This window comes from Halichoerus grypus, chromosome 1 (genome assembly GCF_964656455.1).
Source record: "Halichoerus grypus chromosome 1, mHalGry1.hap1.1, whole genome shotgun sequence".
Taxonomy (NCBI): Eukaryota; Metazoa; Chordata; class Mammalia; order Carnivora; family Phocidae; genus Halichoerus; species Halichoerus grypus.
This window is the reverse complement of record NC_135712.1, coordinates 211,252,925-211,275,052: the sequence shown is the minus strand read 5'-3', so window position 1 is coordinate 211,275,052 and position 22,128 is coordinate 211,252,925. Positions and strand designations below refer to the sequence as shown.

General features: G+C 55.3%; 2 protein-coding genes across 2 annotated transcripts in view; both read left to right on the top strand.

Moving 5' to 3' along the window:
• The window catches only part of MYO1F (myosin IF), a 32,187-nt gene extending 16,997 nt beyond the window's left edge, over positions 1 to 15,190 (top strand). Inside the window, exons 15-28 of the mRNA XM_036066064.2 lie at positions 122 to 207; positions 2,683 to 2,764; positions 4,153 to 4,259; positions 4,744 to 4,842; positions 4,937 to 5,081; positions 10,663 to 10,777; positions 10,871 to 11,040; positions 11,746 to 11,891; positions 12,235 to 12,381; positions 12,498 to 12,646; positions 13,139 to 13,237; positions 13,763 to 13,958; positions 14,045 to 14,214; positions 14,730 to 15,190. Coding sequence (XP_035921957.2) covers positions 122 to 207; positions 2,683 to 2,764; positions 4,153 to 4,259; positions 4,744 to 4,842; positions 4,937 to 5,081; positions 10,663 to 10,777; positions 10,871 to 11,040; positions 11,746 to 11,891; positions 12,235 to 12,381; positions 12,498 to 12,646; positions 13,139 to 13,237; positions 13,763 to 13,958; positions 14,045 to 14,214; positions 14,730 to 14,806 — 1,788 coding nt within the window. The 3' untranslated portion in view covers positions 14,807 to 15,190. The remainder of the gene's footprint in view (positions 1 to 121; positions 208 to 2,682; positions 2,765 to 4,152; positions 4,260 to 4,743; positions 4,843 to 4,936; positions 5,082 to 10,662; positions 10,778 to 10,870; positions 11,041 to 11,745; positions 11,892 to 12,234; positions 12,382 to 12,497; positions 12,647 to 13,138; positions 13,238 to 13,762; positions 13,959 to 14,044; positions 14,215 to 14,729) is intronic.
• A 2,950-nt stretch (positions 15,191 to 18,140) lies between these two features.
• ZNF414 (zinc finger protein 414) lies at positions 18,141 to 21,915 on the top strand. The gene is made up of 8 exons (XM_036066085.2): positions 18,141 to 18,287; positions 19,013 to 19,325; positions 19,655 to 19,762; positions 19,874 to 19,979; positions 20,525 to 20,868; positions 20,949 to 20,999; positions 21,447 to 21,620; positions 21,714 to 21,915. Exons 1-8 carry the CDS (start codon positions 18,285 to 18,287, stop codon positions 21,785 to 21,787), a joined length of 1,173 nt encoding a protein of 390 aa, XP_035921978.2. The 5' UTR covers positions 18,141 to 18,284; the 3' UTR covers positions 21,788 to 21,915.
• The last annotated feature ends 213 nt before the right edge of the window (positions 21,916 to 22,128 follow it).

The following is a 22,128-nucleotide window of genomic DNA, read 5'->3' as shown; positions in this document are numbered from 1 at the left end:
TAGGTACCGCTCCATCTTGTCCCCCAGGGCAGGTCCCCACAGGACCCCTGACCACCTGGGCTGTAAGCAGCCCCCCAGGTCTCAGCCCCTCATTCCCCCAACACTGTCTCTCTCTCTCCAGGTCTCCTACGATGTTAACGGTTTTTGTGAGAGGAACCGGGATGTTCTCTTCTCTGACCTCATAGAGCTGATGCAGACCAGTGAGCAGTGAGTGGCCTCCGGGCACAAATCCGCTTAGGGATGGGGGGAGGCCGGGAAGCTCTCCATCTTCCTGGGAGTTCCCATCATGCCTTGTGGGGGGTGGCTGTCCGCAGGGACAGTGTTTCTAGTGACCGGGTCTGACTAAACAGGAGCCTGAGGTCCACAGGAAGAAGTAAGGACAGCATTAGGGGCGGTTCCTTATGGCCCATCCAATCCTCCCCCATGCAAGCCCAGTCCATGCAGGGTGTAGACGGTGTCCTGTGGTACACCGTGAAAACACATCACACCCTGCATTTCTCTGCATTAACACATATGGATCCATCTCCCTGACCACAGCTGCATACCGGGTTCCATTTTTTGCCTTTTTAACCTCCAAACTTTACTCAAGCTCTGCCATGTGCCAAGCACCATTTATTGGAACCTGTGGGGAAGGACACTGGAGAGGTCAGAGAACACGGCTGCTCTCACTGAGTGGAGAGCCAAGTGGGGAGGCAGGCATGGAACTGGAAGAAAAAAAGGCAAATAGAATATAGCATCGCGTGAAAGGCATAAGACAGTGGTCGGTAAGAGGCTGAAATTACGGCTCCTGGACCAGCAACAGGAGCATCCTCTGAGCTGGGTACAAATGCAGACTCTCAGGCTCCGCCCCAGACCTACGACATCAGGATCTGCACTGTAACAAGATGCCCCCGGTGCCTCCTCCAGAACCATGTGCACATTTGAGTTTGAGATTCAGCGATCTAGAGCCTCGCTGTCTGTTACATTCCACATCCATGTAGAATCTGGGCTACACACATCATGACTTTAAAACAACCGCCCTCATGTACAATTTGCATGCCATGAAACGTGCCCAACTTCAGAAGTGATTCTTTGGAAATGTATAGAGCTGTGCAACCATGACCACTACCCAATTGGGAACATTTGCATCACACCCAAAAGATCCCTCGTGCCAAATGGCGGTCGATCCCTCTACCCGTTACATGTGTAATTTAAAATTTTTCTTTTTTTAAAAAAGATTTTATTTATTTATTTGTCAGAGAGACAGCACAAGCAGGGGGAATGGCAGGCAGAGGGGGAAGCAGGCTCCCCACTGAGCAGGGAGCCCGATGCAGGACCCAATCCCAGGACCCTGGGATCATGACCTGAGCTGAAGGCAGACGCTTAACCCACTGAGCCCCCCAGGCGTCCCAGCATGTAATTTTAAATTTTCTAATAAGCACAGTTAAAAAGTAAAAAGGTGAGAGGCACCTGGCTGGCTCAGTCAGAAGAGCACGCAACTCTTCATCTTGGGGTCGTGAGTTCGAGCCCCACCTTGGGGGGGTAGCGATGACTTAAATAAATAAACTTTAAAAAAAGTAAAAAGGTGAATAGATGACATTTAAAAATGTTTTCGTATACCCAATATACCCAAAATATCATTTCGACATGCAATCCATATAAAAATTAATGATGAATGAATATGAATCAATTAAGAATGAATGAACTACACTCTCTTGCCCCATACTGCGGTACTCTTTGAAATCTGGTATGCATTTTAACACTCCCAGTGCATCATGATTCAGACAGGCCAAGTCTCAAGGGCCTCGATAACCAGTGACCAGGGGCCGCCATATTGGAAAGCACAGAGCCGTGGTTCTCAAAGTAGGGTTCCTGAACCAGCGGCAGCAGTACCACAGCCCAGATATGTGAATGAGAAACTCGAGAGGAACCGGGTGGGGGCCCAGCCAGCCGTGTTTTCACAAGCTCTCCTGGTGATTCTGGTGTCCACTGGGGCAAGCACTGGATAGAAAAACTACGTTGATAAAGGGCTAGAGCGTGTGGTGGGCATCATTCACTCTTTTTTTTTTTTTTTTTACTTTCTTTTAAGTGTGATAAAATACACTATAAAGTTCACCTTCTTCACCATTTTGCATTGTACAGCTCAGTAACATGAGGCACATTCACAACGCAACCATCCCCACTCCCTCGTTCCAGAACTCTTTCATCCTCCCGAATATGTATGGATGAGCAGTGCACTCGTTCTGCGTTATGGCGGTCGGGGAAGACCTCACTGAGGAGATGAGGGAGGGGATTGTGACTGGAGCAAAAAATGTCGAAGCAATCCCCTGCTGATGGGCAATCAGACTGGGCCTATCTAGGACTACCACAGGCAGCGAGCACGCTTGTATCTCTTCGCTCACGCATGTGAGCCTGTGCGTGTAGGATCATTCCTACAAGGGGACCTGCCCCTAAAGCCCGAGATGCTGAGATGTTGCAGCCCTAGAGGGACATTCCTACTGAACTGAACTTTGTTCTACTTTACTTGCTACCCAAGTCGTGCGTGGTCGTAGCAGCAGAAGGAACAGTGCAAATAGATCAAGGAACCACAAGGACAAAACGAACTCTGCGGTTCTCACCATTACACCCCCCACACTCAGGGAGAACTATGCTAGCGCCCAAGGTTCAGCTGCACCTCTGATTCCTCCTGTCCCCCCTGCTTAGGGCCTTCCTCCGGATGCTCTTTCCTGAGAAGCTGGATGTAGACAAGAAGGGCCGCCCCAGCACGGCTGGCTCCAAGATCAAGGTGGGCCTGGGGCAGGAGAGGAGAAGCTGGGCATAGGGAGGGCTGGGGTCTGTCTCTGTCTTGTCCTGGAGCTTCCGCTCCTCTCTCTGGCACCCCCCTGTACTGCAGGGTCTTCTTCCAGCTCTGGGGCTAGTGGGAAGGTTGGACCAGTTTCCCTGAAGTCCCCCCTAACTCTCTAAATCCAAAAGTGAACCATCATCTCAATAATTTTTTTGGTCTTTTGGTTACTTACCGCTTTAATTTGAATTGTGGTAAAATATACATAAAATGTACCATTTTAACCATTGTTAAGTGCAGAGCTCAGTGGCATGAAGCACATTCCCATTGTGCCACCACCCCCACTATCTGTCTCCAAACTTTCCATCTCCCCAAACTGTCTCCAGAACTTTCTCCAGAACTTTCCATCTCCCCATGTGGAGACTCTGTCCCCATGAAGCACGGACTCCCCACCCCCTGCTCCAGCCCTGGCTCCCACCCTGTCCTCTCTGTCTCTGTGCACGGGACTCCTCTGGGGACCTCCTGGGAGTGGGGTCCTGCGGGATGTGTCCTTACGGGTCTGGCTTACCTCACTCAGCATAATGTCCTCAAAGTTCGTCCATGTTGTAGCAGGTGTCAGGATGTCCTTCCTTTTTAAGGCTGAAAAATCTTCCAGCGTATGAATGGACCACATTTTCCTATCCATTCCTCCGTGGATGGACACTTAGGTTGTTTTCACTTTAACCTATTATGAATAGTGCTGCTATCAACTGGGTGTCCCAGTCTAAAAAAAATCTCTTCATAACCACGCATTGAGCCCTGCCAGGCCTGGCTGCAAACGCGGGACACTTTACACATATGGGACTAGTCCCACCCGGTGGATGGGGAGACCAAGGCTCACAGCAGCAGTCACCAGCCCGGACCACACAGCAGAGCACACTCCACATCGAGGTCTCCCGTGCCCCTCTCTCCAATCCCCCCGCCTGGAACAATGTCCTTTCTAGTCTCCTCCAAGGGACTAAAATGCACAACCCAAGGGACACACACATGATTCCCTACTCCCAAAGCAGGACAGGCAGAAATGTTCTATGCAACATGTTGTCTTGAGTGCTCAGTTACTCCATCAACAAACATTTGCTGAGCACTTACTACGCGCCAGATTAAGCAGTGAGTGCTGCAGACAGGAGAGCTCCTAGTCTGAGGTTCAAGGATCAGGTACACACACAATATCAAGCCCCATGGTGTGTGCTAATGGAAGAATGCACAGACCAGGGACACCGGACCCCTTGGCTCACTGGGAGCCAGCCCCCCACTCAGGGTCTCTCTGTCCCCTGACCCTGTACCCAGGGTGGGAGGAGAGAGGGTCCAAGGGCCCCATCTGTGCACCACCCCCGCCTTCTCCCCCACCTCAGAAACAAGCGAATGACCTGGTGGCCACCCTGAAGAGATGTACGCCCCACTATATTCGCTGCATCAAACCGAACGAGACCAAGAAGCCCCGTGACTGGGAGGAGAGCAGGTGACTACCAGCTGGACCGATGCACACAGCCTGTCCCCCCAGACTGACCCTCCCTCGAGAGCCCACCCAGAGTCATGGGACCCATCCCGAGGATGACCCCTAGGACCAGCGCAAAACCTCTCAGGGTCCTGGGGTTCTACCCAGCACTGACCAAGACCCTCCGGACTGCAGGGATGAGCGGAACTGAGCGTCGGGTGACCCAGGGATTCGCACAGTCCCCTCTGTCCCCAGACCCTAGGACGCACCCCTAGAATTAACCCTGGAACTGACCACAGAACTCACACAGACCCCTCCCCCCAGAAGCTAGGCCCCCACTCCACAGAACTGACTCCCAGACACTGAAGTCACCCCCCAAACTGCCCCCAGCACGAATCCAGACCCCCCTGGTCTCACATCTGCCCTCTCCAGCCCTGCTCAGCAGCACCCACTCACACCCAGGACCAGGGAGTATCCCCCAGGGGACTCACAGTGCCTTCCCCCTTAGGGTCAAGCACCAGGTGGAGTACCTGGGCCTGAAGGAGAACATCAGGGTGCGCCGGGCTGGCTTCGCCTACCGCCGCCAGTTCTCCAAGTTCCTGCAGAGGTGAGGCTCCCCCGCCTGCCCCAGGCCCTCCCCACCACCCCGCAGAGGGACTGCCAGCAGGGACCCCAAACCCTTCCACACCCTCTGCCTCCAGGTACGCCATTCTGACCCCTGAGACGTGGCCCCAGTGGCGTGGGGATGAACGTCAGGGCGTCCAGCACCTGCTCCGGGCGGTCAACATGGAGCCAGACCAGTACCAGATGGGGAGCACCAAGGTCTTTGTCAAGAACCCTGAGTCGGTGAGTGTGAGAGAGAGGCAGACACCTGCATCACCGCACGGGAGCAGGTCCTGCTCTTCAGGCCACTTTAGGCCTCGGGCATGTTGCCTTACCCCCTCGGAGCCTCCGTTTCTCCTTTTGGAAAGTGGGGAGAGTGGTAGCCCCCCTGCAGGATTGGGGTGAGGCTCAGACAAAACAGGAAGTCCGCTACGCAGTGTGAGCGAGTGCTCAGAAAAACCTGAATTAGCCGGATAGTCCCTGGTGGCCAGGCGGCAGGTGGAGAAACGCAGAGCCAATGAGGGGTAAGAACTCACAGCTTCTCCAGAACGTCTCTTGTCCCTTGTTTCCTTCTCTCTGTCCTTCTCTTTCTGCTTTCTTCCTTTTTTACTAACTTCCTTCTGTGCTTTCTCCTCTCCTACGTTTTCTTACCTCTTCCCTCCTTCCTTCCTTCACGAACACACTGAGTCCCTGTCCAAGTGGTGGTTGGTTGATCCCAAGACCTGCCCCAGGCCCTGATCTACCACAGACAAACCTCATTCCGCATCCTCCATGCACAAATGATCCCTCCAGCACGTCGTTATCAGCTCTTAGCCTTTTAGCGAAAGGCTGGGAGCACCACCAACTCCATGCTGCCTCCGCTTGCATGGAAAAAATGAAGTCACAATGACAAATCTGTTCTGGGGACCTACTGTAAGCATGGCGACTATAGTTAACAATGCTGTGTTGTATACTTGCAATTTGCTGAGAGTAGATCTCCCATGTTCTCACCACAAAAAAGAAATGGTAACCGTAGGTGCTAGTTAACAGTTCGGCAATATATACATAATATTGCATCAACTCATGTGCACCTTAAATTTACACAATCCTATATGTCAGTTATATCTCAATAAACCTGGGTGGGGGGAGTTTTTTACAAAAGCAACAATGACAAAGAGAACATTGGGGCCCCTGGGTGGCTCAGTCGTTAAGCGGCTGCCTTCGGCTCAGGTCATGGTCCCAGGGTCCTGGGATCGAGCCCCACATCGGGCTCCCTGCTCCGCGGGGAGCCTGCTTCTCCCTCTCCCCCCCACCCCGGCTTGTGTTCCCTCTCTCGCTGTGTCTCTCTCTCTGTCAAATAAATAAATAAAATCTTTAAAAAAAAAAAAAAAAGAGAACATAAAAGCAGGGCCAAGTGGGGGAGGGGGCGCCCGGCTGGCTGTCCGCACAGCACGCAACTCTTGGTCTCCGGGTTGGAAGTTTGAGCCCCCATGTTGAGTGTAGAGATTACTGAAAAATAAAATCTTAATAAATAAATAAATAAATAAATAAATAAATAAAAAGGCAGGGCAAGGAATCCCCTTGGGGGGCCTGCCTGGCCACCTGCTTCTATGCGAGGATTGGACAGCAAACCAGGAGCCGGCCCTCTGGATGAACTGTGCTAGCTCACCACAGTCCCACGCAAGTCTTATGTCCTCCAGCCTGGGCCACGCTCCAGCACTGGGGAAAGGGCTGCTGCCTGCCCAGGCCTCGCTAGGTGCCTCACCACCTGCATGATCAGAGCACCTGCTCTGCTAGCACCTTAGGGACTTGAAGACAACTGGGAAATTGTCCAGATGATTCCCTTGATGTTACTGTAACTTACAAGTAACTGTTCTCTCATCAAACCAAACACATAACACTGGGGTGGAGATTCTGGAGATTTTATGGCTACAAAAATAGTCTGTCGGGGCTCCTGGTTGGCTCAGTTAGTAGAGCATGCGACTCTTAATCTGGGGTCAAATGTTCAAACCCCACATTGGGCATAGAGGAAAGAAAGAAAAGAAAGAGAAAAAGAGGAGAGAAGGAGAGAGCGAAAGAGAGAGGAAGGGAGGGAGGGAGGAAGGGTGGGGGAAGGAAAGGCAAGGAAAGGAAAGGAAAGAGAGGAGAGAAGAGGAAGGAGAGGAGAGGAGAGGAGAGAGGAGAGGAGAGGAGAGGAGAGGAGAGGAGAGGAGAGGAGAGGAAAGGAAAGGAAAGGAAAGGAAAGGAAAGGAAAGGAAAGGGGAGAAAGAAGAAAATTGTCTTGGGAGGTTGGGCTCTTGGTCCCCCAAACTTGTCTGTACCTACATCTAGAGCTTCTCCCTATAGATGCATTTGCCCCAAGAAATAAGAACAGTCTTTGGGGCACCTGGGTGGAGAGTCGGTTAAGCATCCAAATCTTAGTTTTGGCTTAGGTCATGATCTCAGGGTCGTGAGATGGAGCCCCATGTCGGACTCTACACTCAGCATGGAGTCTGCTGAAGACTATCTCTTCCTCTTCCCTCTGCCCCTCCCCCCGCCGCGCTCTCTCTCTCTCTCTCTCTCTCTCTCAAATAAATAAATCTTTTTTTTAATTTTAAAAATTGACACTGAAGAAAACAAATAGACAAACAAAGCTAGCACTGGCTAAGACTATATAAGGTACAATCAAATTCTGACAAAAAATGCAGTCTGCACATTTTGAGGTGGGGAAGATGAACTGGCTGGAAATAATGAAATTCACAAAGGGAAACATTTCATGGAAACATTCTGTAAGGAAAAAAGAAAGACTGAAAATTTGCACGGGACAAAACTGATCCCAATGAGAAACATTTTAGTAAAATGAAAACAGAAGAAAGAAACAAACATGGGAACAGTTTTATGACTGTTCATAACTGTGCTGTATCAAAATTGATCAAAGAACTAATGGAGTTGGGGACTTTCTCGACCATAAATGCACTTACGCTGGGATGATTCTGACTTGGATTCTGTGTCTTGTAAACATGGACTCAAAATATCCTCGGTGTTTTACATACCTGCTGGCCTTCACTGCCTGTCATGCCGGGCAGCTCTAACAAAGTACCACAAACTGGATGGCTTAAGTCAACAGAAATTAATTTTCTCATGTTTCTGAAGGCTAGAAATCCAAAATCAGGTGTCAGCATGGCCATGCTCCCTCTAAAGGCTCCAGGGAAGATCCTTCCTTGACTCTCCCTAACGTCTGGTGATCGCCAGGCATCCTTGCCACTCCTGATCACCACAGTCTCTGCCTCTGTCATCACATGGCCTTCTCCTCTGTGTCTGGGTCCCAATGTCCCTCTTCTTAGAAGGACACCAGTCATATTGGATTGAGGGCCCATCCTACTCCAGTATGACCTCATTTTAACTTGATTACATCTGCAAAGACCCTCTCTCCAGGGAAGGTCACACTCACAGGTTCCGGGTGGACATGAATTTGGGGGGGAACACTATTCAAGCCAGTACACTAGGATAAGCTCAGATTTGGGGCCTGTCTACCCACCTCAAGCACATGCAGCTCTGCCCTCTGCACATGAAGGAGATGAATTTCATTTTTAAAAAGGTTTTATTTATTAGAAAGAGAGAACACAAGTGGGAAGAGGGGCAAAGGGAGAGAGACAAGCAGACTCTCCCTGCTGAGCTGGGAGCCCGACTCGAGGCTCCATCCCAGGCCCCTAGGATCACAACCTGAGCTAAAGGTAGATGCTTAACTGAGCCACCCAGGCACCCTGAAGGAGATGAATTTTATTTTATTTTCTTAAAGATTTTATTTATTTATTTATTTATTTATTTATTTATTTATTTGAGAGAGCGTGCATGCACGCATGTACAAGCGGGGGTGGGGGCAGGCAGAGAGACAAGCAGACTCCCCGCTGAGCAGGGAACCCAATGTGGGGCTCGATCCCAGGACCTCAGGATCAGTCGTTCAACCAACTGAGCCACCCAGGCGCCCCGAAGGAGATGAATTTTAAACTCTGTAGACAGGAAGATTCCTTTCCCAAATTGAAAACGAATTCCCTTCCCTGAGCAGAAATAACGAGGTTTCAGGACATTCGTCCCATCTGCCCTAAACAGCTAAGGCAGAGAGGACTCCTGGTTGACTGGCCCACCCCCAGTTCTGCAATTTCTTTATTCATACCTGATGTCCTCTCAGCAAACTGCAGAATGTACTTCCGTGCCGTCCAGACACCCTATACGAGGCATTACTTGGGCATGCTTTGCACACAGACCCACTGACCCATATAATACTGGTCTGAGAAACAAAGGAGTATGGAAACTCCACTCGATTCCCTGCAGGCTGTGAAACTATAGCCTTGGTGGGGTTAGGATTCCTTCCTGGTGAAAAGATCCCCACCTTTCATGAATACTTATAAACACTCACAGCTTTAAAAGTTCTCAAAGATATATAAGGGATATATCTGAGCTTATCCCGTCTGGCCAGACACAGGGGGGCGGGGAGGGGCAGAAGGAGAGGGAGGGAGAGAGAGAGAGAAGCAGACTCCCCCCTAAGAACGGAGCCCCACTGGGGCTCGATCTCACGACCCTGAGATCATGACCCAAGCCAAAATCAAAAGTCAGATGCTCAACCGAGTCACCCAGGTATCCCTCCAAGATATATTTTTTTAAAGTGCATTTGAACCAAGTATCTACAGACTTACTTTGGTCCTTGCGGCGAACCCTGGGGTTTCTGGGAAACATCAACCACCTTGCTCAGCAAAGCAGGCCTTAGCAGTGATGTAATATTTGTGTATTTGACAAATCCGTCTGGGTGAAGTGCTAATTATTTTTCTAAATAAAGCCCCATTTCATTTACAGTATTTCCCATTTCGGTATTTCCCTGATTGACAATGCTGTCCCTTTTATCACTAAATTTGTTTGAATTAGGGGTGCCTGGGTAGCTCAGTCATTAAGCGTCTGCCTTCGGCTCAGGTCATGATCCCGGGGCCCTGGGATCGAGCCCCGCATCGGGCTCCCTGCTCCCCAGGAGGCCTGCTTCTCCTCTCCCTCTGCCCCTGCTTGTGTTCCCTCTCTGTGTCTCTCTCTCTGTCAAATAAATAAATGAAATCTTTAAATAAATAAATAAATTTGTTTGAATTACAACGCTCCCCAGTCATCTGTCTTATCCCACTAGGTTGTTCTATTCTTCGATCAGCACCCCATTGTTCTTATTACTGAGATTTATAACTTTTCATATCCAGTGGGCTCCTCTCCTTGATATGTTCACTGTTATTATTCTAAGTGAAGGGACATCCTTCATGGCATTGCGACTCTGACTTGCTCTAATATAGTTTATACCTTAAGTCCCCTCTGGACTGAGACTCTTAAAACTCAAAAGTCTGCTCTCTGCAAAAACTTCTTTTCCAGGGCGGGCATGTATGGCTGGGCAAGTTGTACACTATACAACTACTTGGTCTCCAGGTACATCACAGTCCTATACACCAGATTTTCACATTTACAGTATTTTGTTGGTTTTCTAAGATGCACATTGGTTCACATTTCTAACATCTCTGAAATTGGGGTGCACCTCAGGTGGGTGACGTGCCATAACTTAATTAGCAGTGTGAGAAACTGATGTTACACTATTTCTGGCAAGACGGCACAGCTAGAAGAGGCAGAGCTGGGATTCGAACCCTGCAAGACCAGCGCACAGTTTCATTTAATGCAGGGGTTTGTGCCCCATATTGGGAGGGAACCCTGGGTCCAGTCATTTGGAGGAAGAAAAAAAATTTTTTGACCATAGTGCATGAGCATGCGTGCAGGTGCCTGTAAGCAAGAGCAAGTGGGTGGGGTGGGATCAGAGAAAGACCCACCACCCCTCCCTCTCGCCCAGCTTTTCCTTCTGGAGGAGATGCGAGAGCGCAAGTTCGATGGCTTTGCCCGCACCATCCAGAAGGCCTGGAGGCGCCATGTGGCGGTCCGGAAGTACGAGGAGATGCGGGAGGAAGGTGAGAGGCTGCAGACGGGAGGCTCAGGGTGGGGACAGATGGACTTGGAAGAGCCAGGCCACAACCTCTGCCCCCGACCCGGTGTCCCCACAGCTTCCAACATCCTGCTGAACAAGAAGGAGCGGAGACGGAACAGTATCAACCGGAACTTCGTCGGGGACTACCTGGGGCTAGAGGAGCGGCCGGAGCTGCGCCAGTTCCTGGGCAAGAGGGAACGCGTGGACTTCGCGGACTCGGTCACCAAGTACGACCGCCGCTTCAAGGTGAGGCACTAGCAGGTGGGCACGTCTGGGATCCTGGCCCCAGCCTGGCACCCCCACCAGAGGTACACCCTTACCTGGCCCAGATACACCTGTCCACAGGTATATATTCACCTACCTAGATACACCTGCCCCATCACAGGTACACCCTCAACTGGGCCAGACACACCTGTACACTCAACTAGTGTAGATACGTCTGGCCATTAAATATGCCCTCATGTAGCCCAGACACACCTGTCCGTCACATACATCTTCGTCTGGCCAGACACAGCTTTCCACAATTACACACTTCCCTCACCCAGAAGCCCCGGCCACAGGGCCACCCCCACTTACCCTGGACACACCTATCCATTAGGTATACCCTCAGCCAGTCTAGATAGATCTGTCACTTAGACGCATCTTCGTCTGGCCCAGACACACCTGTGCACATGTACGCTCTCATCTGGCCTGGGCACCCACGTCCAGCAGGTACGCCTCCACCTCTCCTGTACCTGTTCACTGGCCCAGAAACCCCTCTCTAGCCAATATACCTTAACCTCCTATTTCTTATATAATGTAACTCCTCATACACCTTCACATGGAGGGAAACACTCAGCTGACCTGTCCTTCACCTGCCAGCACCACTCCCCTGCCTGAGGTTGATCTCGTGGAGCCAGGCGGCCCATGCCCAGGGCTCCAGCCACCAGCTCTGCTCCTGCATCCTCACAGCCCATCAAAAGGGACTTGATCCTGACGCCCAAGTGTGTGTATATAATCGGACGGGAGAAGGTGAAGAAGGGACCAGAGAAGGGCCAGGTGTGTGAGGTCCTGAAGAAGAAGCTGGAGATCCAGGCCCTCCGAGGAGTTTCCCTTAGGTGAGGCCAGGCCCTCCCCTGCCCCAGTCCCCCTCATCTGCCCTCTTGTCATCCTCAGCTGCCCTCACACTTCCCACCCCATCTGTCACTCTGACCATCTAACCTACGCTATACCTGTAACCCTCTCTTGGCCCTCCGTGTCACCTTCCCCTGCCCCCACACTCATGATCCTTATGTGCCAAGAGCACCTGTCCCCTCACCTGACGCTTCTCTATGACCACCTTCCCCAGCTCCTTGCCCCCTCTCTCATCACCCCTCACTTCCCTTCACCCGACCCTCCCCGTCGCATCTCACATGTCAGTCCTGCCACCCTCACCTGCCTTTCCTCCTACCCCTCCCCCAGCACAAGGCAGGACGACTTCTTCATCCTCCAAGAAGACGCCGCCGACAGCTTCCTGGAGAGCATCTTCAAGACCGAGTTCGTCAGCCTCCTGAGCAAGCGCTTCGAGGAGGCGGCGCGGAGGGCCCTGCCCCTCACCTTCAGCGACACGTACGCCCCCCGCCACCGTCCCCGGGCTGGGCTGGGCACAGCGCCCCCTCTCGCGCCCCGCGGCCCCGGCCCGCTTGGGGAGTGGGCGTCCCCGCAGCTTCCTCCTCTCCCCACAGACTACAGTTCCGAGTGAAGAAGGAGGGCTGGGGCGGAGGTGGCACCCGCAGCGTCACTTTCTCCCGTGGCTCCGGCGAGGTGGCCGTGCTCAAGGCTAGCGGCCGGTCCCTCACAGTCAGCGTGGGCGACGGGCTGCCCAAAAGCTCCAGTGAGTCTGCGCAGAGCTGGGGGCGGAGCCAAAGAGGCGGGTCCTATGGAGGCGGGGCCAGCGAGGGGGGGACTAATCAAGGCTGTGGGGGCGGAGCCAGTGAGGCTGGCCCGGAGCGGGTGAGGGGCCGTGGAGGGGTGGGTCGAGAGAGATGTAATGGAAAGGACGCGGCCACGGAGAGGGCAGGGTCAGCGAGGTAACCAATGAATGGGAGAGAAATGTGGAAGGGGCGTGGCCAGGGAAATAACCCCCCCCAGTAGTGGGCGGGCCTAGAGAGCCGCGCCAATGAGAAGTGGGCCCTGGGGGGCTGGGCCAGTTACTGGGCAGAGCCACTGTTCCAGTAACTACGGGGCGGTGCCGATGGGACAGCCAGGGAGCCGGGGGGGGCGGAGTCTGGGGCGGGGCCACAGAGAGGCCTGGACTTGTGGGCGGGGCCAAGAGCCTGCTGTGGTCTGGTCACCACTCAAATTCCCATATCCTTTCCCCTTTCAGAGCCTACACGGAAGGGAATGGCCCAGGGAAGACCTCGAAGGCCAGTCCAGGCCCCTACCCGGGCGGCCCCTACCCGGGCAGCCCCTGGGCCTCCCAGAGGTGAGGAGATGTGTCTTCCCTTGCCTCTTGTGTGCTCCATGACCCAAGCCATGCCTGCTGTCAACAGATAGAACTCTGCACAGCTCCCCCTCTTCCACAGAATACAGACTAAGCTTAGTTTGATATTCAAAGCCCTTCAGAAGCCAAACCCAGCTAACCACCAACCTCTTCTCTCCTCCCATCTTATACTCCTGTCACACAAGCTAGATCTTATTCTGCCAACTTAACAAATTTGTTCATATCTCCAAGCCTTTGCTTGGGCTGTTTGCTCCTCTTGTCTCCCAAATTCCCACTTAGCTTGAGCTCCTATTCATCCTCCAAGACCCACCAACAAAAGCCCTCCTACAGAAGAGGATGGTGGAAATCTTACCCCTGCAGAGACTCCCTCTGGGCCAGTCCTTACCATGCTGGGTTGAGCATGTGACTGGCTGCCTCCCCCCTCAGACTGGGATCTTGGAGCTAAGTCCTCCCCAAATCCTCCTACCATCACCCTGATAAATGCCTCAACTCTCGCTCCTGCCACAGGCCTGGACCACAATGGAGTGCCTCCTTCTGCCAGAAGGGGGCCCCTGCCCCTGGAGATCACATCTGGAGGGGGCTCCCAGCAGCCTCTCCGGGGCCCTCCATCCTCAGCCCTGAGGGCCAGCAGGCGCCCCCGGGCACGGCCCCCCTCGGAGCACAACACAGAATTCCTTAACGTACCTGACCAGGGTGTGGCAGGGTAAGTGATGAAAGAGGGCAGCCCCAGGAGGTGGACAGGGGGCAGGGGAGTGTCTGGGCCTTGACGAGCGCTCCCTGTACCCACAGCATGCAGAGGAAGCGCAGTGTGGGGCAGCGACCTGTGCCGGGCGTGGGCCGACCCAAGCCCCAGCCTCGGACGCATGGCCCGCGGTGCCGGGCACTGTACCAGTATGTGGGCCAAGATGTGGACGAGCTGAGCTTCAACGTGAACGAGGTCATTGAGATCCTCATGGAAGGTGTGTGGCCCAGGGCAGAGGGGGGAGGAGTCAGAACCCTGCTGGGCAACCCCCCATTCCTGCACACCCTTCCGGAAGAGAACAGAAGCAACCAGCCCCCACCAGAGATACTCTCTTCCGGGCCAGTGGCTGCATAGGCTAGAAGGCCTTGGGTCTGGAGGTTCCCTCCTAAGGCTCTCTGGGGGCCTGGCCTCACAGCAGCATGCCCAATCCCCTGGGCCTCATTTTTCTCTCCTGTCAAGCCCAGGGCTAATAGCAGAACCCATCTCAAAGAGACCCCTTATGAGTAAAAATGGGTCAGTCGTGTCTGGATGGCCCAGGCCACCTTCCTACCTTAGTCCCCTGGGCTGCCCGCCCACCCCAGAGGGGCTTGGGACTCAGCAGCACCCTCTGCGGGTAAGTGGGGAGTCCCAAAGGGGTCATGGTGTGGCAATGAATAAAACAGGCAGGGAGCCACATGAAGGCTTCCTCCTGGGTGGGCCGCACACCGCCTCACACTCCCCTCTCACCCACAGATTCCTCGGGCTGGTGGAAAGGCCGGCTGCACGGCCAGGAGGGCCTCTTCCCAGGAAACTACGTGGAGAAGATCTGAGAGGGGGCCCGGATTCGGCCTCCTGCCCACCTGCCTGCCTGCCAGGGAGCCAGGCCCTGCCGGCGAGGGCCTGGTTTTCCTTGGCCACATTAGCCAGAAGGTCCAGTCCTGGGGCCTCCAGCCCAGCCCAGCCCAACCCAGCCCAGGCCCTGGGTCTGGGTCTGGGGGTCACCACTGCAGCCACCCCAGGGCCCTGGCATCCCCCATGTCACACACCTCCTGTGTCAAACAGGGCTAACAGCAGAATCTACCTCCCAGCTGCCTTGTGAGTATAAATGAGTTGTGTCCCGTCGGCAAAGTGCCAAGCACAGTTGGGGGCACCTTGACAAGTGAGACTCCCCTTCTTCTGTCATCACTGAGGCAATAAACATTTGCCAGGTGAAAGTGTGAATTAAATTTACTGAGCACTAACCAAACGCTGAGGGAGAAGCCGCAAATACCCCATTGCAGGTGCAAAACTGGGGGCCGGGAGAAGTTTTGTCACTTGCCCGAGATCCCACAGAGCCAAGCCTTGAACTCGTATATACCCCCAGCCCACATCTCCCAAAGCTGGTGTTTGTCCCACTTGCCCACTCACCCACTCTTGGCCGTTTGCATCCTGGCCTTCCTGCAGAAAATAGTCTGATGGGTCCTGTTAGCTTTGAATCTGCAGCCCCCAAACCCATCCAGGACCTGACTGGACCCTGAGGAAGGAGGCAGGTCCCACATGGTCCTTCACAATCCAGCCTGGGCCACCCCTGGCCCCTGCACCACCACCCCCATGTCTGTGCTTTCTTAGCCCTCACTCACCTGGGGTCAGAACCAGTTCTGATATGCAAGGGCCCTGGCTTTCTGCATCTATTGTCATGGATTTAGGGGGTCAGCCTGGCCACTGGACTCCCCACATGTTTCCAAGCCAGTGATGGAGACTGAGCCTTTCAGAACTCCCTGCAGATGCAGCTGGAACTGCTGCGGATCCCGCCATGGTCTGAGCCTAAGTATTCCGACTTTCCAAACAGACACCCACTCTGGGCTCAGACCCTCAAAGAGCAGCCAGTCTGGGAGAGACACAGCCAAATTGGTGGGGTCAGGACTGGGCCAGAGAAGGGACAGGGGCTGGGCAGGGGAAGGGGATGCAGAGAGAGAGTGGGCATTGCTGGAGGAGCCAAGAAGGAAGAAAAGGATTTGGGGTCAGCAGATCTTGACCGGCAAACACCACATACAGCGATCCACGCTGTGACAGTAGAACTCCAGGCTGGAGGAGCAAAGAAGGAAGAAAAGGGTTTGGGGTCAGCAGATCTTGACTCGGCAAACACCACATACAGCGATCCACGCTGTGACAGGAGAACTCCAGGCAGAGGACACCTACCCAACTGGAGGATGGGAGATGAGGTATCAGAGAAAGACTGGCCAGCAGCACCTTCTGCAGGATCCTCTCTCTTCTGTCCCTGCTTTGGGAAGCTGAGCGTGGCCGAAAAAAAATCCCAAGGTTGCAACTGGGTCTCAACAACTCTTTTATTAGCCAATCATTACACAAAAGCATTTAACCAGTCCCTTGAATGTCCGTGGTTTCCTCCATCTCTGATTTTCACCCCTCCACTGCCCAACCACCACTGTGCATGTCTCTCTCTGCAACACTTAGACATTAGGACAGGCTGGGGAGGAAGTGCATGAGCCACCACTCTCATCAACTGGGCATTTCCTGGTGCTGAAGAGGAATTGGGGCTTCCACCTCCTTCCTCTCTCCTTGAACTCACCATGCACACTGCCTGCCCCCTGACATTTTGGGGTACAGTCCCAGGGCCCCACTGCCATGGCGGTCACCCCATTTACAGGAAGTAGGGCTTTCTGGGCCTCACATCTAGGTTACAGCATCTTCAGACTGCAAACCTCAGAATCACCTTGGCCCTGCCTACTCCACAGCCCCACATCCTGTTGACTTATAGAATTTCTTAAGCCTGGCCCCTCCTCTCCCTTCCTTGGGTCCATGTCCTTCTGAGGCCTCACCCCACCCTTCCCCAGATTGCACCAACCTCCCCTCCACACACAAACACACCTCCACCCTGCGTCAAACGATCCATTTTTTTTTTTTAGATTAATGAGTTTTTAACTGTATTAATGATAATCAAAACCATGTTTTTTTAAATTCAAACAGCACAAAGTATGAAAAGACAGTCTCTCCCTCACTTGAAAATCTCTGTTCCCCTCCCCACTTTTTAAATGTCTCCTTCTAATGCTATTCTCCACATATAAAGGCACATAGGTATATCTTATGTACACAGATGGAAATACACTGCACATAAAGTCTATACTTGCTCAGAACTCAACAGACACCTCTTGAATGTTAAATAATGTATTATAGAGACCTGAGATCAAAGATCCACTTTACCATCCCCCCAACTGCCCATCCTCCAAACAACAGCCAAGAATCAGATGGTGGACCTACCCCTGCTAAAAATACATCAATGATGTGAATAGAAACCGCACTCCTCTCTATGGTTCATGAGGTCCTGTGTGACCCTCCCTGCACCAAGTTCACTTACTGACCTCCACACTCTGCCTCCACTCTGTTCCAGCAGTGAGCTGATCTCCTTACTGGTCCTTGAGAAGCTTGTCCCTCCCCACCTCAGGACATTTGCACAGCTATCCACTTTCCAGAGTCCCCTGACCTTCCATTTGCTCACTCCTTCCTGACCATCAGGTAACAGTTCAAAAGTCAACTCAAGAGAGACTTCTCTCCCTTCTGTGTGTGTTTTCCTTTGTAGCACTTAATATCCCTAAGGTGGTTTTCTGAACTTGTTGACTCATTGTCTGTTTCCCCCATTTTAAAATGTGAGCAGGCCCCTGAGGGCAAGGATGTTCGTCCTGTTCCCCTCTGGGTCCCCAACGCCTCGCACACAGTAGGCGCTCAAGGAATGTTGGATGGATAGGTGACTTATTCCACGCGGGTCCACCCAGGGGTCTCCATCCTTAGGCTACACCTGTCCGGAGGACAGACAGCTTGCTTCCTGCCCCCGGCTATCACAGGGAGCCTATTGCAACTTCAGAACTCCGTGCATTGACAATGTTGACGATCACTGCCAATTTCTCTCCAAAAAGGCGGCCCAATCAACATCACCTCTTCAAAAAGGAGAGCGGCTGAGAGCTGGTGATGGGACGGGAGGGGATAAAGATACCCACTTAGCAGGCGAGAACAGAGGCCCCGAAGGACTTTTCGCCAGGATCTCTGAGCACAGGGTCTTTAAAGGTGCACTCTTTGATAGGTCTGGGCTTGCAAACCTGCAGCACCGCCTACAGAGCTCTCCTCCTGGAGGACCCAGATCTCGGGCCCCGCCCCCTCGAGGGGCGCTGTGCGCAGGCCCTGCCCGCGCTCTCGCGAGATCTGGGAGGCGGAAAATGGCGTCGACGTGAGCGCGAGCCCGCGGCCGCCCAGGGAGTCGCCGCAGTCTCAGCCGGAGCCGCCGGAGCCGCAGGAATAAGAGGCTGAGCCGGGTCGAGGATGGTGAGCGCGGCGTCGGGGATGCGGGCGCGGCGAATCAGCGGGTACTGGCGGGGCGCGGCCCTGTCGCACGCGCACCCTCCGGCCGACCCCGCCCCCACATCCGGGCACTCTCCCGTCGCTGGCTGTCACTTGGGGAACACCCCACCCCCGGCTTCCTGGCCCGGCTTCGACTGGGCCACGCCTACAGGACTCGGGCTCCGCCCCTGTTCCTTACACATCGGGGCCCCTAGCCCCTCCGGGTTCGACCGCACAGCTCGAGCCGGGCCGGTGTATGTATTTCCGTCCGCAAACAGTCCACTTGATCCCTCTGGCCCCTCCAGCATGTTCCCAGCGGCGCCCTGTTCGGAGCCCCGTCTTTGTAACCTTCGTCCCGCCCACACCCCATAGGCCACGCCCCTGCCGTGTAAGGGGCGTCCCACTGTCCCAAGTTAGGGACGAATGACTGCTACTTTCGTAGGAGTAATTCCTGACAGATACCCCCTTCTGCAATTGGGACACTTCCCGGCTCCCTCCCAGAGATTGGAACACAGGAGGCTCAATCCACCCTTATCCCCTGCCCTCCCCTGATGGTGACTCCTTAGGATGGGGGCTGACCAGGTGATTTCTCAAAGGCATTCGCTGCTTCAGGAATGTCCAAAGGTGTTGGCGGGGTGGGAGGGGTTCCCCTGGCTGGCCCAGGCCGACCTGGGCCCAGAGGGGTTCTCCCTGCCTTTTCCTTCCACTAGGAGGAGGAACCCTCGGGGCCCAGCCCGGACATGCCGGCCGCTGCAGAGCCCAGCTTCAGTGAGACTGACAAGGAGGTGTTGTCCCCAGTTGTGGCCGCAGCAGCCACCTCCTCTTCCATGGGGGAGGAGCCAGGCCCTGAACGGGCAGCCACACCCCCATCGTGGGACCGAGGAGGGCCTGGAGGGACCCAGCAGGGTGCTCCCTCTGCCCCAGACAGTGTTCAGCCTGGTCCCGGATCCAGCCTTGGCCCCACCAGCACAGTCTCTGGGATCAGCGAGGACCTGAGGCCTCCCAGACGACGCCAACAACCAGGTGATATGTGATGGAGCCTTCTGGGGGTGGTCACAGGCCTTGGAACAATTGAGAGGAGTACAGAGTATCTCCAAACTTGGGCCCCATCAAGAGGGAATCACCATTTACTGAGCACCAAGTGTATGCCAGGCTGTGGCTACAGTGATGAGCCAGCCAAGCCAGCCCCTGTCCTCTGGCAGCGCTGTCTGGTGGGGGAAGAAGATGGTAAAGGCCCTGGTAAGAAACCAGTAGAGTAATTCCAGCCTCATATATGCCTCTCTGGGGCAGAACTCTGGACAGCGTGGATGGGGGAAGAGTGGGTGACACCCCCCTTTCTGTGCATCCTGCAGGGAAGCAGATACCCTGCTCCAGCCCTGGCTGCTGTCTCAGTTTCCCCAGTGTTCGTGATCTGGCACAGCATCTGCGTACCCACTGCCCACCCACACAGTCCCTGGAAGGTAGGGCCAGAGTAGGTGGTGCGGAGGCAGTTTGGGGTGGGAGGCAGGCAGAGCCTCCAGGCCGGCCTTGGCCACCCCTCTCCACTCTGTCCTTCATCCCTGCCCTGCCAGGCAAGCTCTTCCGCTGTTCCGCCCTAAGCTGCACCGAGACCTTCCCCAGCATGCAGGAACTGGTGGCACATGGCAAGCTGCACTACAAACCCAACCGCTACTTCAAGTGAGACCCTTACCATCCCGACTTCCACTGGTGCTCCGTTATCAGGCCTCTGGCAGCTCCTCCCACCCCTGATTTGATTGCCACTACCTGGGGGGTCCTTCCTGGTCGGGGGGGGGGAGGTGGTGAGTCTGGCAGTGGGCGTGGCCTCGGGCAAGCCTTGCCCTTACCTGCCCAAAAAGAGAGATTGGTTACTGGAACGAGTCCCAGAGACCCGGAGGGCGGAGCTCGGAAAGGGCGGGGCACACGTGGTGCGTCTCCGCCCAGTCCCTCCTGACCTCCCTAGAAGAAAACTGGCCGTCTAAGTCAAAATTGAGACTTCCTTCCTCGTTTTCCCAGGGCAAGGACCCGGAGGGGTCCGGAAGGGTCGCTGCCACATTTGGGGGCGCTTAGAGCAAGCTTCCCCCCCCCCCGCAAGTGGGGAATCTGTGATTTGGGCCTTAGGCTCCCTTACTTACCACCCTCGCGCCGCGCCTCCCCAGGTAGCATCGGATAGGCCCTACCCTCGTCCCCCAAGAGACCCAGCCCAGCCCTGTGCCTGCCCCCAGGTGTGAGAACTGCCTCCTGCGCTTCCGCACGCACCGCTCGCTCTTCAAGCATCTGCATGTTTGCGCCGAGCATGCGCAGAGCCCAGCCGCGCCGCCACCCCCAGCCCTAGACAAGGAGCCACCGGCGCCCGAGCGTCCCCCGGAGTCCGACACTGTGTCGGCGCCGGGCCTGCCGTTCCCGCTGCTCGAGCCCTTCACGACCCCCGCCCCTGCCCCCACCGGGCCCTTTCTGCCCTACTTGAACCCCGCGCCCTTTGGCCTAAGTCCCCCACGCCTGCGCCCCTTCCTGGCCGCGGCGCCCGGGCCGCCCGCCTCCAGCGCCGCAATCTGGAAAAAGAGCCAAGGTGAGTGTGGGAGCAGGGCCGCCCGAAGGGTGAGCTGGGCTCACCCAGACTTCTGACCTTCACCCGCCCGTTTATCTCAGGTGCCGGCGGCAGCCCGCGAAGACCCCAGGGCGGCTCCGACGCGCCCTCAGGTGCGTGCAGGTGACCACCAGGGAGGGGTGGAGGGGATTTTTCTGTCCTGCGCCCTGCTGGGCCCAGGGGATGCTGGGAGGCAGCGTTGCCCGCCCCTTCCCAGGTGGCCAGAGCTGCCACCCCCGAAATACACGATTTTTGCCTTAAAAATTGTTGGCCCCTGAGCCTTCATCTGCGCCGGCGTTTCCGTGTAAAACCCGCGCCCGCTTCACAAGTCCTTTCCCCCTGCGGTGGTTCCAGGGATAGGAGTGGGGGATTCGGATAAGTCAAGTTTAGTGCCCCCCCTATTACAGGAGGGAACACGCTCGGGAGCAATGGATCAGCCAGGCCAGACCAGCCAGGTGCTCGGGAGCTGATGGGGAGGCGGGGAAAGGTCTGACCCGCACTCGTCCACGTCCACCGTCCCTGGGAGTGGCCGGGACTGACGGGGTCCCGCCTGCCCGCAGGGCACGCGGCCCCGAGCCGCATCGTGTGGGAGCACACGCGCGGCCGCTACTCGTGCATGCAGTGCGCCTTCTCCACGGCCTCGCGGCCCGCCATGACACTGCATCTGGAGGACCACCGGCCCATCGCCCCCGCGGCCCCGGGGCCCGGGCAGCCGCGCCCCGACGCGCCGGCGGGTAAGGCGGAGGAGCGCTCCGGTGGGGAGGGCGGGGGCCCCGAGGCGAGGGGCGGGGCCGAGGCTCAGGCGCCCCCTCCTCTGCCCCACCCAGACCCGGTCCCGCTTGCACCCAAGGTGTCTCCGCTGCTGTCAGAGGGGGAGTGTCCGGTTTTCTCGCCGTTCTGAATCCCGCCGCGGGGGGTGGGGGGAGGAGGGGGGGGACTGGACTGTAGGATGCGGGTAGTTTTGTAATTTTAATGGGGCTTAAGATGGAGGGGGTGGGGAGGCAATAAAGGAGGCGCGATGAGCCAGCCCGTGCTGTGTCTGGGTCCCTTGCCCCTCCGATGCACAGCCGGCCGGTCTAGCAGTCCTGGGGTGCTCGCACCCTGAGAGGGGACAAGCCTCCCCTCAACCTCACTACTCCCCTGACACTTTAACTGGGACCCAGGTGTCCAGCCCAGTGCTACCCTATCCAGCTGTAGCTGGGGCTGCCAGTGCCTCTTGGCCCATTTCCAGAGACCAGATGG

Excerpts from the sequence above, each read along its gene's own strand:
- ZNF414 (XM_036066085.2), top strand. Across the intron at positions 19,326-19,654 it reads CAGACGACGCCAACAACCAG|GGAAGCAGATACCCTGCTCC; the intron begins GTGATATGTGAT and ends TGCATCCTGCAG. Across the intron at positions 19,763-19,873 it reads ACCCACACAGTCCCTGGAAG|GCAAGCTCTTCCGCTGTTCC; the intron begins GTAGGGCCAGAG and ends CTGCCCTGCCAG.